We start from the raw sequence: 17,661 nt of genomic DNA, 5'->3' as shown, positions 1-17,661 counted from the left end.
TCTAGCCATCTCCGAGAATCCGATGTGACTGTTATTCTGAATTTAGATACTTCCGCCGGGGCTTCCGCAACCAATGATGGTGGCGAATGTGGCCAAATAGACTTTGAATGGATGTTAGTGACCTAATACTACAAATCGAAGCAGTTGTGGTCATATTTTGGAAAAAATTCACCTTTATACATTCATTGCAGAATTTATTAAAATCGACATTTTCTGCGTGTTCGTACTCATCACCCTGTAATTCCGGAACCGAAAGTCGGATCCATTAGAGATTCAATAGCAGCCTACGGGAACGTTGCACCTTTCATTTGAGACTAAGTTTGTCAAAATCGGTTCAGCCATCTCTGAGAAAAATGAGTGACATTTTTGGTCACATACACACACATACGCACATACACACACATACATACATACACACATACATACACACAGACATTTGCCGAATTCGACGAACTGAATCGAATGGTATATGTCACTCGGCCCTCCGGGCCTTCGTTGAAAAGTCGGTTTTCAGAGCAATTGCAATACCTTTCTATTGAGAAAGGCAAAAACATTTAAGAATAACAAACATATTAAGAGGCACAAATGTAAAATTAAACGCCTGAAGAAGTAGACATTACAATAAATCAATGATATCATATTTTTATTACAGGAACACTCAAACAGCATAAACTACAAGATTGTAGGGAATTGTGATTGTGTTCATGATCTAAATGTCCAAATGGTTTAAACTTCTGTGGTTCAACGATGATTTACCAAAAAAATACGCAATCAAAAACGAAATTTTATTGCGATATTAAAAATTTTCTCTCATATAATCATCAATATTTTTGTAGGTTATTAATAACATCCCCAGTGTTGTAATTTTGCGAAGGATAAACATTAATTTTAACTTCGATTGCGACAAGTATCTAAAATACATTGAAATGGTTTCTGTCGTGATAAAAAATCAAATTTCTACGAACATTTAAAAAAGTCTATTCGGGAGAGATGTCATATACGGGTGAGACGCCGAACCGTGGTCCCAAACTGGAAAATGGGTAACGCAGTTATTTTTTGGCTCTTGTTGATGCTTTCGTGATTAGGTGTTTTCAGCTAAGTTTCATGTAATTTGATTACGTCTATAAATCGACCTCCACGTTTACTTTTTTTAAGGGGGTACTCCCATTTCCAGAAATATTTTTTCATCCAACTATATAAAAATATTTTTCTTTCGCAATTGTGTGTAATGGTTAAGTTGGAGTAACTTTATTATTATATTTATCTATACGTTTGTACGAGTGATGTATATTTATGTGTTGGTAGGGGGTCCTTAAAAGTAGTTTTGACTGTTTCTCCGTAGAATGTATATATATAGCACTTAGTTTTATTTATGAAAGCTTCATTTTGAAAAAGCAGAAATTCGTTGAAATTTTCGTTTTTTTCCCAAAATCGACATCAATACAAATTTACATATTAATGCGTTCACGAAAGTTGATGCCTGAAACTTAAAAAAAAATACCCGAAGGAACTAATACTTAGATATAGACAGTGTGGCATCTCACCAGACGAGGCATCTCTCCCGAAATTATCTTATCGCACTAAAGTGACTCTACCCAGTTAAACTCATTCCGGAACCGGTTCGGATTTCTGAATGGAGCCATTATGGATTCCAAATTAAATGCAACAGCCGATTCCGACTCAGAATCGGTTGTTGCATTTGATTTGGAATCCATAATGACTCCATTCAGGATTCCGAATCAAATTCCGAATGGTTTGACCGGGTAGGAGATGTAGAAAGAGCGGCATCTTACCTGATGCAGCTACTCTCCCGAAATTACTCTGAGGTAAAAATATTAGCAGTGTTATGTCGTTTTCGATTGATAAACTAGACACTAAACCAGGTTAGTTACTTCAAACAAACGTTTTTAATGGAACTGAGTTGGGTTCTCACAAAACAGCGGTTCGGTGGCGCACAACCTAGGTTCGAAACTGGCTTCAAACAAACGGTTTGACAGCAGTTAGGTCCGAAACTGATTTAGTTCCTGCCTCAAGCAAAAACTACATTAGTCTTTACTAGCGAACACTTTTTCCTACAACTGATGTGTTGCTATGTTTTATTTGCCGCAAGGTTCTTCTGTATCGATTTTTTTGGCTATTTTCGGCAAATTCAAGACACGCATACACACAGTGATGTACCAAATCGGGTTTTTATAATTTTGGGGAAAAAAATCCAAGGTTTTTGCCTTTCTCATATAAAGAAAGGCTATGCAATCACTGTAAAAATCGACTTTTTAACCGAGGCCCGGAGGGCCGAGTGTCATACACCATTCGATTCAGTTCGTCGAGATCGGCAAATGTCTGTGTGTGTATGTGTATGTGTCATTTAAACTCACAATTTTCTCAGAGATGGCTGAACCGATTTTCGCAAACTTAGTTTCATCTGAAAGGTATAACCATAATACCTGCTGCTATTGAATTTTTAGTTTAAACCATAATATAAGCTGCTATTGAATTTTTAGTTGATCCGACTTCCAGTTCCGGAGTTACGGGTTGAGTAGTGCGGTCACACAGAAAATTCCCATATAAACTGGTACCACCATGATGTTCAAATGATGTAAAGCATATTAAAATAGATGTAACATTACTCTAGTTTGCGGTCTGGATCACTAATGATCAATCAAAGCAGCTTTGACCACATTGGCCACCTATGACGGTTCATGACGCCCCCGGGGAACCCGCCAAGTTCGTAAGCTAATATCACACCCATTCCCCAACGAATTCTCTACCGATTTTTACAAACTTGATGTCAAATGAAAGATACAGTAATACCATTGACTGCTGCTGAATTTCATTCGGTTCTGACTCTTGCTTCCGGAGTTACAGGTTGGTTAGTAAGGGTACACTGGAATTTCCCATATAAATCGGAACAATCGTAATGCCTCAGAGGCTAAAAACTATTGAAATGGTCACCAAATTACTTCTAATCGCAGATCTAGATCACTGATTGCCAATCAAACATTCTTTGAATATATTGTCCACAATCGACGATTCCGGAATTCCGGGCATATTCCACAATTAAAATCACATCGGTTCTTCGGTGATGACTGAACCGATTTTCTCAAACCAAGTCTCAAATGGAAGGCAAAATATGCAGTTGAGTATTGCTTGAAGCCCCCCCACCCGCCTTGCCCTTACACTTCCCTCCTTCATCACTCCCCTCTCCTTGGACCACCCTCACGCACGCATTTCCTTCATCCACCCCGTATACCGAAATAAGATGAAGGATTTCTGACGCATCCTCTACTCCACTCTACTAACCCCCCATTCCCTTCACTTTCAAACCCATTCCACCAACATTTCAAAATTTAATCACATGAAGATAACATTGAACTCATGCTGATTAAGCTAATTAAATATTATTCTTTTGTCTTTCTCATATAGAAAGGTTATGCAATTGCTCCAAAAACCGACTCTCTAACCGAGGCCCGGAGGGCCGAGTCTCATATAACATTCGACTCATTTCGCCGAGATCGCAAAATATCTGTGTGTATGGCTGAACCGATGTTTACAAACTAAGATTCAAATGAAAGGTATAATATTCCCATAGGTTGCTATTGAATTTCATTTTCAACCGACATCTTGTTCCGGATTACGAGTTGAAGAGTATGGTTACAAAACAAAATTTGTTGATTTGTCCACATCGGTTTCTCGGAATTTTCTGAACCGATTTTGACAAACTTGATTTTGAATGAAAGGTCCATCAGCTGCTGTTGAATTTTGTGTGAATCCGAGTTCTGGTTCCTGAATTACAGGGTGATACGTACGATCACGCAGCAAATCCCGATTCTAACGAATTCTGCGATGAATGTAAAAAGGTGAAATTTTTTCCAAAATGTAAACACAACTGTTGAATTTATAGATCTAGGTCACCAACAGTCATTCAAAGTCTCTTTGGCCACACTGGCCATCATCGACGGATCCGGAAGCATCCAAATTCAGAATAACGGTTATATTGGTTTCTCGAAAATGGCTAGACCGATTTGATCAACTTAGTCTCAAATGAAAGGTGTTGCGTCCCCGGAAACTGATATTAAATTCCATCTCCATCGGACTTCCTGCTCCGGAGTTACGGATTGTGGAGTGCGATCACATAGAAAACTCCGATTCAAACCGATACCGCGATGAATGCAAAAAGGTGCTCTTATATACTTACCAAGTGTAATAAGAATGAAAGACATTTCCATAATGTTATATTGTACGAACCAGCTATTAAATCATAGTTTGGAGAAATGAGAAAGGCACATTTGCACCTTTAGGTGGATTAAAACAGGGTTTTCCCGGTTAAAACGGTTTTTTCGCGGGAAGATTGGGTTTTTTGTAATTTTTTGATATTTTAGTAATTGAACATTAATGTATTGTTATCCAAACATTTTTATTTTATTTATGAGAATTATTGTCAAAGTTTTGCATGTATATGAATTCTGAATGGTTTTCCTCGATTGAATCATTGTTTGTGATCCAACATTTCTTTACAAATATTGTGGTTAAATAAGTGATAAAACTTTTCAACACGTTTTGGGCTAAGTTGATTGCGTTCTTATGTGTATCCACCTAAACGTACTAAACATTTTTTCTACTGTTGCTGATGCTGATGCGAAAGAATTCGGATTGCGATTAGTGAGAGTTCACCGAACTAAATAGGTATTTTCTAAATTTTGTGTGAATACCTTATTTCACTAAAAATATAGCAACCCCTAAAATGCAAAATAAAAGTAGTTTGGGCATCACACGATTATTCTAATTTTCACTAGTCAGAGTAACAATGAATATTGTTCCCAGTATTATATGAAACAAGTTGGAATATGGAATGGACCGAAATTAAAATCGCAGGAACAGCAAATGCTTCGTAAAACCCAATATAAATATACTATAATGTGAAAATTGGATTTGAACTTCAAGTTTCAAAATCGGACAGGAGCTTTTCGATTATGTCCTATAGAATAAAAACCGTAAAAAAGTATACCCGATTCTTACAAAGGACTTTTCTTTATCCAACCTTAAATCTTGAATGTAACGTTGTACGGAATTTCCTGCGAGCGAATTATACTGGAGGTTCATCCTTGCTGACTTTTTCGGGTGAGAATATTCTAAGCGGTTCTCATGCTCAAGGATCTTTGTCCAATTTTTATGCTTGATGTTTATATTCGATTTTTACATGCTAGGATATCTGGAGTGGGTTCTACAAAGTATGTTTTATCCTTGCGACTTTTATTTTCGGTGTCTCAAATGTAAATGCAAAATTCTTTAACCCTCCGGAAGTCACGCTTATGGCCCACTGAACGAGCAGCCGCTGGTGCCCTAAGATGATTTCGCTAGATTTTCAGAGCTGCGTGTACTCAGTGCACAAGCGCGACTGCCGAAAGGTTAAAAAAACATTAAATGAACATCATACATTCGATAACACAAAAAAAACCATATTTCGTCCGGGTTAAAATGATTTGGGAAAAAACCCGGGTAAAACCCAAAAATAAAAACCAGGGAAGATGGAATTGTTCCCATCGGTACATCACTGCATACACATATGAGAAACATAACATGTCTGCAGAAGCGAATCGAATGCAGAATTTTGAGCTATACACACACACACACACACACACACACACGAGACGACAGTGTATTAATCTTATTTTTAATCTGTTATTGGTTCTTACATGTATTAATCATGATTTAATGTATTTTGTAGAGCTCCTGGAAAAATTGCACATTGAAACGGATGAGGCACTTACCAAGTTTGAATCTATTTTCGAGAAATGGTCAGAGCTAAAAGCGCTGAAAGATCCAATGGGAATCAACGATGAGCTGCAGCTACAAAAAGAAAGAATTCAAGATTTGATGGAACAAAAGGACAAAATAATCGATGAATGTCGCAAGGAGTTGAAAGCAGCAGATGATCGTTATACGAGGGATTTACTTAAGCAAACTACTGATATTCACAGTTTGGTTGAGCGCGTTGATAATCAAATTGAAATAATGAAACGTGCGTTTAAAGAACACTTGGATTTGCTGGAAAGTACAAGTAATTCAGGAGAGACTCCATATATATATATATATATATATATATATATATATATATATATATATATATATATATATATATATATATATATATATATATATATATATATATATATATATATATATATATATATATATATATATATATATATATATATATATATATATATATATATATATATATATATATATATATATATATATATATATATATATATATATATATATATATATATATATATATATATATATATATATATATATATATATATATATATATATATATATATATATATATATATATATATATATGTAAGTTCATATATTATCAACAATTGCAGTTGACGAAGAAAGGCAAATATTACGGCAGGCCGCAACCAAAAAATGGAACGATCTTTACACTAGACGGGCAGTTAATGAGCGGATTAAAATGAGGCAGGAAAAGGAAAGGGTAAAGTAATGCTTTTGAACAAGTATCTTGATTAGTATAGTTGAGGGATTTCATGAGAAACCGGCCGACCGCAAAATATGACCATCGTCGATTCGAACGACACTTTGCAGTTGTTTTCGGTTTATGAATCTCCGTTATTTTCTCTGTCAAATGCAGTGCGTTTTTACGTCCATTACTTTCAAAGAAATTTTGTTCGATTACTATATTGTATACAACAAAACTATTTGAGAACGAGTTTCAGAGAATGAATACTTCTGTACGAAAAAAATATACACTAAAAATGCCATTTTTCACAAAAACCCAAAATTTATGTTAAAAATTTTAATTTTTTAATCAGTTATTTTTTTTATATTTTGTCACTAAAAATCTAAAGAGAAAAGAGAAATTTTGATTGCGATTACATGATGGAGAACTTATCGGTAAAAAAGTTTTTCTAACAACTTCATACTTGTTTTTAAATGTCATACTAATTGGCATAGAAAACTGTAATTTTATTACAGAATATAATTGAGCGGCTGAATATAAAAGTCGCAAGGATGGAATATGCTCCGTAAAACCCGTTTCAAATACATTAGAATAAAAAAATCGACAATAAATTTCAAGCGTAAACATCACACAGAGTCATCAGCATAAGAATCGCTTAAAAAATGTTCACCCGCAAAACTCGGTAAGAATGAGACTCCAGTATAAAAACAGGTTAAAAATAAATAAATCGTTCGCAGCAGCATCCGTACATTGTGATGTTCAAGATTAAAAGTCGGCTAACAAAAACTACTTTGTAAGAATCAGACAGATTTTTTCCAATATTTATACTTTTTTGGGTTTTTATCCGACTCTTGCAGAGGAAAGTACCAATCCGATTTTTATGCTTGAAGTTTATATCCGGTTTTTATATTCTAATATATTTGAAGCGGGTTTTATGAAGCTTATTTTGTTCTTGCGACTTTTATTTACGGTTGCTCAATTCTAAGTACCTATTATTTTAAATCAAAATGCAGTCAACAAAAATCTTCCAAAATGAAATAGTTTTCAAGATGTTTGGAATTTTGCTCCAGCAAAAACAATTAATTTGTGTAATTATGCCGTTTTTATAAGTTATTCCTTTTGCCCCATCATAAACTGTTATCAATCGAATGTTTATCGTTTTAAAGACGGAAAGAAACCTTTTCAGAGTATCTGGATCATGGAGAAACTTAAAAAAAGAGTTTTCCTAACAACAACTTTTGACATATTTTTATAATTCATACTATTTGCAGTCAAAAATACAATTTTCGTTTTGAATGTGATTCTAAACGCCATTTTAAAATGAAATGTTCCTACCTACAATTTTCTGAAATGTAGTAGTTTTCAAGATATTTTAAATTTTGTTTTATTACGAGCTTTGCATAAGTTAATCGCGTTTCTATCCATGTATACAGGGTGTTTGGTTCATGATTAAGAGGCTCTGGAGGGGTGATTGACTGTCATATTTGGAGGAAAAAATCGTTCTACATATACCATCAAATCTCAACCGTTACAGAGTTATTGAACTTTTTGTGTAAAAAACTTGTTTATCTTAAAATACCCCTAACTCGAAAAGTATACTTAGTATTTTAAATTATCCGAAAGTTGGGTTTTAGGACGACTTAAAAATTGTTCTTCAACATCATATTCCTCTCTCTTTTCGTTTCTTTGTAATTGCATTACCAAACTTTTCCTGTAATCGACTTGCAAGCGCTTAAAAGTCTCTTATCTGAAAAATATGCTTTATATCGTGTTTTCCAAGGTTTTTGGAAAACTGAGAAAATTTCCTTTCGATGTATGTACAAATATCTATTAGTTACTAAACGACTTTTTACTAGTAAAATAACTCAAAATTAGCGTTTTTGGAGTGGTTTGTTTATTCTAATTATTAATCAACAAATTTAACGTAGCTATTTTTCATTTGGTGCCCCTTTACATTCTCTATAACTTGCTATTCGAAACTTTATCCCTATCGCTTTTAGTTTCATTGCTATAGTTAACACAGCACAGTTTCATGCTATAGTTAACACAGCATGACCTCACCACAAATGTAATAGGCTCGAAATCGTTGTTTTTGCATATGAAACGATGTGATATGATATATTTGAAATGATTTTGCGTCGAAACAAAAAGTGATAATTGAATGATATCAATGAAAGAATTGTAGAACTTGCTGAGATGCATTATTTCCATGATAATAATGGTGATGTTTATGTTTATGTTTATTACCTTCACCAACAGGCCCCTTGGCCCCAATGGTGGTTGCTTAAACTAATTACATTTTAAAATTGCCAACATTTTCGCTTTTATCGCATGCCGCGTACGGTTGAAGTCAAAGGCCATCGCCACACTGTTAAAAATTCGCTGGGGTCCGGTAACAGCGCCCTGGCAACCATAGTTGGTTCTCCTGAACGGAACTCGCAGAAGAGAGTTATTACGTAGAGCTCGAACGCGGGCTTGAAGATCCAGACGTCCGAGGATTGTAGGGCAATCCACTTTGGCAGAGAGTAAGTCCGAGACGAACAGGGTCCCTTCGAATGCTGAGTGTATCGAGGTGTATTAGCTGGCAACGGTTTTCATAGCTCGGCAGTTGAAATCTGTTTCGCCATGGGAGATGCCGGAGGGCGAAGCGTATGAACCTGCATTGGACAGCCTCGATTCTGTCAATCCCGTTCTGGTAGTACGGATTCCAAACAGCAGAACAATATTCTATCGTTGAGCGGACCAACGCGCAGTAAAGCGATTTAAGACAATATACGTCCCTGAAGTTTTTCGCTATTCCCTCTGAAGAAACTCGGCATCGGTTTTATCCCGTATTTGTTGAAAAAATTTCATGTCGTCGGCGAAAGAAGAACGGGGTCCTTGTAATGTGGTACTGACGACATTAAAGTAGAGGAGGAATATTACTGGACCGAGATGGCTTCCTTGTGGTATGCCGGATGTAGCGAAGAATGATGCAGATAGACAGTCCTTAATGCTGATTTGACGTTGCCTTCCATCGAGGTAGGAACGAAACCAGCGCAGAAGTTGTCCATGAATGCCGAGTTTACCCAGCTTCGCTATTGCGATATCATGGTTGATTTTGTCGAAGGACGCAGATAGATCCATGTAAATAGCATCGGTTTGCAATCCGTCAGCGAATCCATCCATTACATATGTTGTGAACGAGAACAGATTTGTCGTTGTCGATCGTTTAGGCATGAAACCGTGTTGGTCATCTGCAATGTAGTGTTTGCAGTGAAAGAAAATAGGATTTAACCCAACCAGCTCGAACAGTTTTGATACGGCACTTAAACACGAGATTCCCCGATAATTGTTAATGTTCGATTTGTTTCCTTTTTTATGAACTGGAAACATGTGCGCTGTTTTCCAGCAGGAGGGGAATGTACCTGTAGTGAGTGATAGCTCGAAGACTCGCCGAAGTGGTTCTAGAAGCCCGCTGATGCACTTTTTGACAAAAATGGAGGGAACACCATCTGGACCCGAGGAACAAGATGCTTTCAGTTTGGTATTTGCTGCAAGAATGGCAGCATTATCGACACAAATTCGGTTGATGGTTCGTCCTAGAGAAGGAGTTAAATTGGCGGCGGCAGCGACTTATTGTGGTGGCAGGCGCTCATTGGAAAAAAAAACGCTTGAAAATCTGTCGGAGAACAGTTGGCAAATTTCCTTAGTCTCGGTGCCTAAAACTCCATTAAACGACATACAAGATGGTAAACCGGATTCTTTTCGTTGCTCGTTAACATACTTCCAGAACGACTTGGGCTTGGATTTCAGTTGACGCTCGACGTTTCGCTGGTGTCTAAAAAGGCGCGTCTGCTTGGTTGTTTGTATTCGTGGTTGAGTTGAAAGTAGTGATTTCGTAATGCAAGTGTCTTATGCTTCGAGAATTTTTTTTAATGCAGCTCGTTTGGCAGATTATAAACGTCTAAGGACGGTTGATTGCCAGGGAGGGTGTTCAGCGGTACTATTTGTTCGTTTTGGCACATGGCGGTCGATAAGGTAGTTAAGAATACTAGAAAACGTCATCGCTGCTTCGTTCGCGTCGTAATTGTTAAGACTTTCGTCCCAGTTTATATCCAACAGCGTGCTAACGATGCTGTCGTAGTCAGCGTTTTTAATATCGTAGATGATAGAGCTTGAGACGTCTTCAAAATTCACTCCTAGGTTACCAGCAAGTACAAGATGTAGTGGGGGATGATGACGCACCTGCTTGACTAAAGGAGTCGGTGCAGTGCATCAGTACGGAGCGTAGTCCTGGGCACGAGCAGAGGTCCAATGTACGTCCATTCTCGTTGGTGACATTATTAATTTGCCGAAGAGTTACGCTACTGTAGTTGTCCAAAATACAACTGTCATTGTTATTAAGCGCAGGTTTTTCGATATTCAATCGTAGAAAACCATTACTTACTTACCGCCCAGTATAACAATATCATCTGACGGGACGGCGATCGAGGCGGTAAAAGAAACGGAGGAAAGATGTACATCGATCAGGCTGGAATCACGAATTCTGTCAGGTGGAAAATACACAACACACAGGAGTAGATTGCGATCGGCAAGTTTCACTGATATCCACACTTGCTCGGGGCTCGCCTACCGGTCATCGTTGATCACTCGGGCTTTTATACCACGGCGAACGGCGATAAGCACACCACCGCCTGATGTCTTGTGGCCGTTGAGGGCATTGCGGTCACAGCGGTAGACATCGAATGTTGAACCAAAGACCTAGCGAGACAGAGTACGGTTGTCGAGCCACGTCTCGGTCAAGGCGATGTTTATTATTTACTATTTTAAGAAAATAATGAAAATGCTAATAGCAACACTACCTTTACACTAATTTACTTTTAAAAGAAAACTAAATTCACTTATCTGAAAGGCATTAATACATTTCTCTGCAAAATTTTCCTGGCTTCGAATGAAAAAAAGAAAATCTACAATAAGTGCCATACTTTGTCAATTATAGCTAATATTAGCAAAAATGAGATAAAAATATTCAAGTTCATTAACCCAAACACATAAAAACAAGAAATATATATATATATATATATATATATATATATATATATATATATATATATATATATATATATATATATATATATATATATATATATATATATATATATATATATATATATATATATATATATATATATATATATATATATATATATATATATATATATATATATATATATATATATATATATATATATATATATATATATATATATATATATATATATATATATATATATATATATATAAGTGTCCCTTTCCACGTTCGACTGGTTCAAAAAATCGTAATGTTTCAATAGTTGATTTTTTTTAATTCATAACTATTGAACCGCTGAATCGATTTGCATTGGTTATAGGTCAAATGAAAAGTATGTAAGTGCTGTTTCAAGCAAAAATTATTAACCTTATAAAATATTTAATTTTGTGCGAACAAAATGGTTTTTTGAATGGTTAAAATGGTTTTTCTTGATTTTCACTGCGAGGAGTCTTGAATACTCTGTGCTTTTATATTTTTATTTGAAAGATCATTCAATTCTACACAACCATTCATAAATTACGTGTGGCTTTCTACGCCGCTAGGGAAAATCCGCCATTGCTCTGGTCCGCGGAATAACGTCTTACCTCTTCCACGTAGTAGTGCGAAATGCCGCGAATGATGTTGGCTTCCTATGTCTGAAGTGTTGTCGCGCGTACATTGTCGACTGCTTCATGCCGAGTCGACATTTGGTGGTGTGTGCCCATACGTCAGGGTAAGCCTGTGTTGCACAGTTATGTTAAGCTCAACCCACACATCTTCCCTCTTCTCTAAAAAAAAGAAATTGCGTGACAAATTGTAAAACTGAAATACCAAAAAGTTTTATATAAACTGCGTAGTTCGAGAAAAAGAAATGCTAATACTCTTTGTATTTTAGCGAATTATTTATGCATTTCTATCTAGAATATTATTCATTAATCTAACATTACATTAATACAAATGTGTCCTTCTGCCATGATACATCGTGGAGCATATCTGTTTGTCTACCAGAACTCCTTTTAGGAAGCGCCCAGCCCTACTGATTCTATTACATCCTATACTATCTTTCCCGTTAACAACTGGTGGCCTAGAAAAAAAGTGGCAGCTAGCCTACATCGCTCACCCGCGCCTAGTTAAACGGGCCCAGTCGCCATTTGCTCTACTGGGTACAAGAAATGCGAGAGAGAGATGTGAAGAAAAACAAAACATATACACACCTCGCTTTTCTTATTGGACAGGAATGACACTTGGGGTAGGTATACATGGTATACATGTTTACTGCTGTGCTGCTATTCGCGCATCGCACTGCCGCTTTAGAGTTTGAGTTTTGTCTGTCGTTTTATTGTTTTGGAAATACCAGGTAAGTAAGAGCAGCGTAGGTATATTCTTTATTTTTAGATAGGCACCTGATAGACAGACGGGGAAACTAAAATTTTACCGAATGGACCACAGCAACGCAAAGAAATACAGCTATTTCTAAACATAATTCGAAGATGATCAACCCAAAAAAGAAATTAACCCACCAGATCAATGAAGTCTTGCTAAGTATATTCTATGTTTAGATACTATATTTCAAACTTATGAAGTTATCTTTTTTAGTACTCTATGGATATACCGACCGCACATAATCTTGTAAATACGCAGGTGTTTTCTTATCTCGCGTGTTTCGTCCACCGGTTGAGCCGCCGCCCGTGTTTATTCCGTCCGTTGAACTACCAGTAATATTCGTGGACGAAGATTTATGTGCGTCTGCATCCGCGGTTTGTGAATCTTTGGGGTGGTCTGGCTTTCTCCATTCACATACTTTTTTAGTTTGTGTTACGTGACGTTTCATAATTTGACCGTCTGCGCCGCTGATAGTGAGACTACCATTGTTCTCTTCTAATACGGTATATTGTAGTGGGGAGAAGCGCGATTCACCTTTTCCGCGAACTGTTCGCTCCACTATCACTTTATCTCCAGGCTTTACGCGACATTGCCGCGCGTGCCTGCGCTTATCTTCTCGTGCCTTACCCGTAAGTTTTATTACACGATCTCTGTCATTCAGTAGTTCGTCGTCGATGGAGACCTTCTGGTAATCCAGCAATGGAAGTTTTCTTTTAATTTTCCGTCCAGACATAACCTCTTCTGGGGAAAATTTCGTCACACTGTGTGTAGCTGCATTGTGAGCGTGTATTGCATTACTTAATTCTTCAACATAGTTTGTCTTATTCTCGAAAGCACTAACCATCGCCTTGTTGATCAGCTTCATGTAGCTTTCAACTAGCCCATTCTGTTGCGGAAAAAGTGGGGTTGAGTAAAGTGAAATGATTCCTCGTTCTGCACAATAGGACTTGTAGGCTTCCCCATTGAATGGGGGTCCATTGTCGGTTTTAATGCACTTTGGTAAGCCTTCGCGATCGAAAATATGTTCCAATACACCGCGTGTGTGCTCAAAACTCATTGACTTTACAGGTCGAGCAATAAGGTACCTTGACCTGTAGTCAACTATTACCAGGATGGAAATACCTCCAAATCTAACATATGGCCCGTTGAAATCTAGGGCAATTGTCTCCCAGACGGCTTTGGGTGCAAATATTCGCTGCATTGGAGTAGGGCGTTCGGGTTTACCGTTAACAGCGCAAGTTTTACACGAATCTACCCACCGCTGAGCATCAGCCGCCATGCCGGGCCACCAAACACGTTGCCTTAAAATACTTTTCAGCTTGGCAGCTGAGGGATGGCCTTCGTGCGCTATCTCTAGCGTTCTGCTGCGAAGTGTGTCTGGTATAACCACGCACCCAGTTTTAACCAGTATGCCGTCTCGAGTAGATAGGTCTGTCTTTATCAACTGATACTGTCGCAGTTGTTTTGGCCATCGATCAGAATTTAGAGAGTTGAGTACTCCTTGGAGGACATTATCATTAGACATTGCTGATTTGATTTCAGTGTCCGTGAGGAACCCGACAGCGTTTGCTTCTAATGTAGCAATCTCCCACGGGCTTGAATCTTCGTCGAAAGCGATATCTATACCACGGTATAAACGCGAAGGTGGGTCAGCTATATTCTCTGTACCTCTGATGTACTCCACATCGTACCTAAGAGAGGTAATTGAACAATTAGCTAAAGTATTTTAAATCAACAATGTACGAAAGAATAGTACCTGTATGGACTCAATCTCAGCGCCCATCCGTCGGCTCGTGTCAGTGCCCTTTTTGATTCTTCGCGTGATCGATTCAGTATAAAGCTTACTCCCTGTGCATCTGTCCGGAGTGTGAATTTCCTTCCAAGCAAGAAATAAGAGTAGTGCTCAACAGCCCAGACTGCCGCTAGTGCCTCGCGCTGATTTTGAGCGTATCTCTTTTCAGTTTCAGTTAACGATTTGGAAGCGAAACTTATGATCCTCGATGAACCAAATCCGACCTCTTGTGTTAGGACCGCCCCTAAAGCAACAGGCGACGCGTCTGTGTACAGAATCGTTCTGTCGTCTTCGGAAAAGTATCCTAGCGTCGTGCAATACTGTACAATCTGTTTTTTAACATTTTGAAATGCTTGGCTCTGCGTACGTCCCCAGCACCATGTTTTAGAAGTAATGACAGCCCACAAAGGACTGGTAATTTCCGCAAAGTTCTTCACATGCGAGCTAATGAAAGAAGCCAGTCCCAAAAAACTCCGAAGTTCTGAAACGGTTGTGGGCTCTCTGAAGTTCTGAATGCTTCTAATCTTTTCCTCATCGACGTGAAAGCCAGCTTCGTCAAGTTCATGGCCCAAGAACTTAATTCGACATTTGTCGAATTCGCATTTGCTTGAATTGAGAGTTAGGTTGTTAGCCCTAAATATTTCTAAGACTCGATCAACTGCTTCATGCAGTTCTTCAAGACTTTCCGCAAAAATTAGAACATCGTCAATATATACTATGATGTTCTTCTCGTATGCCAATATACGTGACATTTCTCGCTGAAAAATTTCAGGAGCGCAATTCACCCCGAACATCAATCTGGTGAATCGGTACATTCCATTTTCGGTAAGGAATGTGGTCAGCTCCCGAGATTCGTTGCTCAGCTCCAGGTGGTAATAGGCATTGGTCAAATCAAGTTTAGTAAAATATTTTGAACCATGGAGCTTCACCTTCATTTCGTCCAAAAGTGGAAGGCGGAAGTACTCACGATTGATCGCTCTATTAGGGGCCCTCATATTGACTACTAAACGAAAGTCGTCCTTCCCTTTCGCGACGGCCGACATTCCACTTATCCAGTTCGGGGCCGATGTTACCTTTTCGATTATACCGCGAGACTCCATTTCTTCCAGTCTGCATCTAGCAGCCTCTCTAAAAGCAGCAGGAACATTGTAGTAGGCGTTTTTAACAGGTGGTACCGACTCATCAACGCTAAATTTTACTTTTACGCCGGGCATCTTAGGAAATTCCGTTGTGCTCGACGTAGTTTCTAGACTGCTGATAGCTACACCTACTTTCAGCAGATCCAAGTCACTAGCAGTAGACCGCCCGAGAAGCGATCTGCGACCTTTTGGGACGACATAGAATGTTGCATTTGTGGACCTGCATGATCCTGGAACGCTGATTTCTGCTTCGAACATGCGTTCGACCGTCATAGCTGATTTTGAACCGTATGCATGTAACCCTCTTGAGCTTGTATTTTCTACAAATCAAGCCTGCCTTGGCATCCTTTTCTAGTCGAACCCAATCTTCTCCACCTATGACGTTTACGTCCGCTCCAGAATCGATTAGAAATTGCATATTCTTTGATGCTCCCAGACAGCAAGTAATCAACACGTCTTCAAGGGAAAAAGCGTTTACATGCTATATTGGAGAAAAAGGATTTATATATTGAGAAAAACTAAAGCTTAGGCTTAACGGAAATATATTTTAGAAACTCATTATTTGCTTTATTTTATACCTGTTCGCTATTCTTCCTATCGTTGTCTATTGGCGAATCCTCACGCTTTGTACGAAGCTGATTTACGTGTTGTTTGCGACATGCAGCTGCATAGTGTCCGCGTACCCCGCAGGAGTTGCATCGCTTTTGTAGCGCTGGACACGGGAAATTTTTATGAGGAAAACGATTGCATCTTGAGCATCGATTGCGGCGTCCACGGTCCTGTATATCGCGTTGACGGTTTGATTGCTGATATGACTGTCTTCGACTTGATGCTAGGTCCCTGCTTCCTTCCTCTTGACCTGTGCGTTTTCTGTTAAATCGTTCACCGGCAACATTTAAGTTCCCGCGATAGACTGCATACACATCCGGCTGCTCCGGTACTGCTCTCTCAGCTTCGAATGCTTCATCACGAGTCGCTGCTTGAACTATGTATTTGGTATCATGCCCGTACGTTCTTGCGGCCTTCACCAGGTCTTTGTTCCGAAGACCTTTGAGGAGTTGGGATCGTACAAACCGATCTTGATCGGAAGGGCTGTACTCACACAACCTTACCTTTCCCATTAAGCGCGCGTGAAAAGCAATCGCGGATTCGGCCCTCTCTTGTTTCATATTTGAAAATGCCTCGTGCTCGGCCGCCGAATCGGTCATTGACTGTAGATAGGTTCTGATGTTATTTACAAAAGTGTGGTAGCAATTTACTTCCGTCAGGCTGGGTCTGAGTTTTGCCGCTCTAATGATCCCCTGTAGCTCTTCGCCCACCGATAGAAAGAGCAGTTGACATCTGCGTACTGGGTCATTCGCGTTGTTGAGGGTGGCTGCGATATCGAAATTTTCGATATAACGGTTCCACTCCTCCCACATTTTATTTGCAGCAACTCCATTAGGAAATGGTTTTATATTGTCCCAGCGGATGCTAGATGAGCCCGTGTCGCTAGTTGTGGAGGGGGCAACTGGTGTACTCCAGACGTTCTCAGTGTCTTTAGTGGGCGTTGTTGTTTGCAAGAAATTTATAGCTTTCGAAAGATCGGCCAACACGTTTTCGACTCTTTGTAGACGCTCGCTCGTACTGGGCTCTGTGCTTGGTATTGTCAAGCTGGTGAGTTCCATGGAATTCGCGTTCTTATTCTCGTCGTCATCTAACAGCGGAGTGGTCTGTTCCATGCCACAAGAAGACTCAGAATCTGCGCTCGGTTCACTGAAACTTACATCGCTAGTGCTCTGTGCCGATAGGTTTTCCTCAC

At 38.6% G+C, this 17,661-nt stretch overlaps 1 protein-coding gene across 4 annotated transcripts in view; it reads left to right on the top strand.

The window, feature by feature from the left end:
• LOC131693347 (dynein regulatory complex protein 1 homolog) overlaps positions 1–17,661 on the top strand; it is a 252,565-nt gene that overhangs the window by 188,397 nt on the left and 46,507 nt on the right. For 2 of the 4 annotated variants that reach the window (XM_058981095.1, XM_058981096.1), the window contains exons 3-4: positions 5,726–6,058; positions 6,399–6,508. In XM_058981095.1, coding sequence (XP_058837078.1) covers positions 5,726–6,058; positions 6,399–6,508 — 443 coding nt within the window. Of the gene's footprint in view, positions 1–2,972; positions 3,136–5,725; positions 6,059–6,398; positions 6,509–17,661 lie in introns of all 4 variants that reach the window. The other 2 variants (XM_058981097.1, XM_058981098.1) reach the window with 2 other exon arrangements.

This window comes from Topomyia yanbarensis, chromosome 3, assembly GCF_030247195.1.
Source record: "Topomyia yanbarensis strain Yona2022 chromosome 3, ASM3024719v1, whole genome shotgun sequence".
NCBI lineage: Eukaryota > Metazoa > Arthropoda > Insecta > Diptera > Culicidae > Topomyia > Topomyia yanbarensis.
Note: the sequence above shows the minus strand (reverse complement) of the source record. Positions and strands in the feature narration are given on the sequence as shown.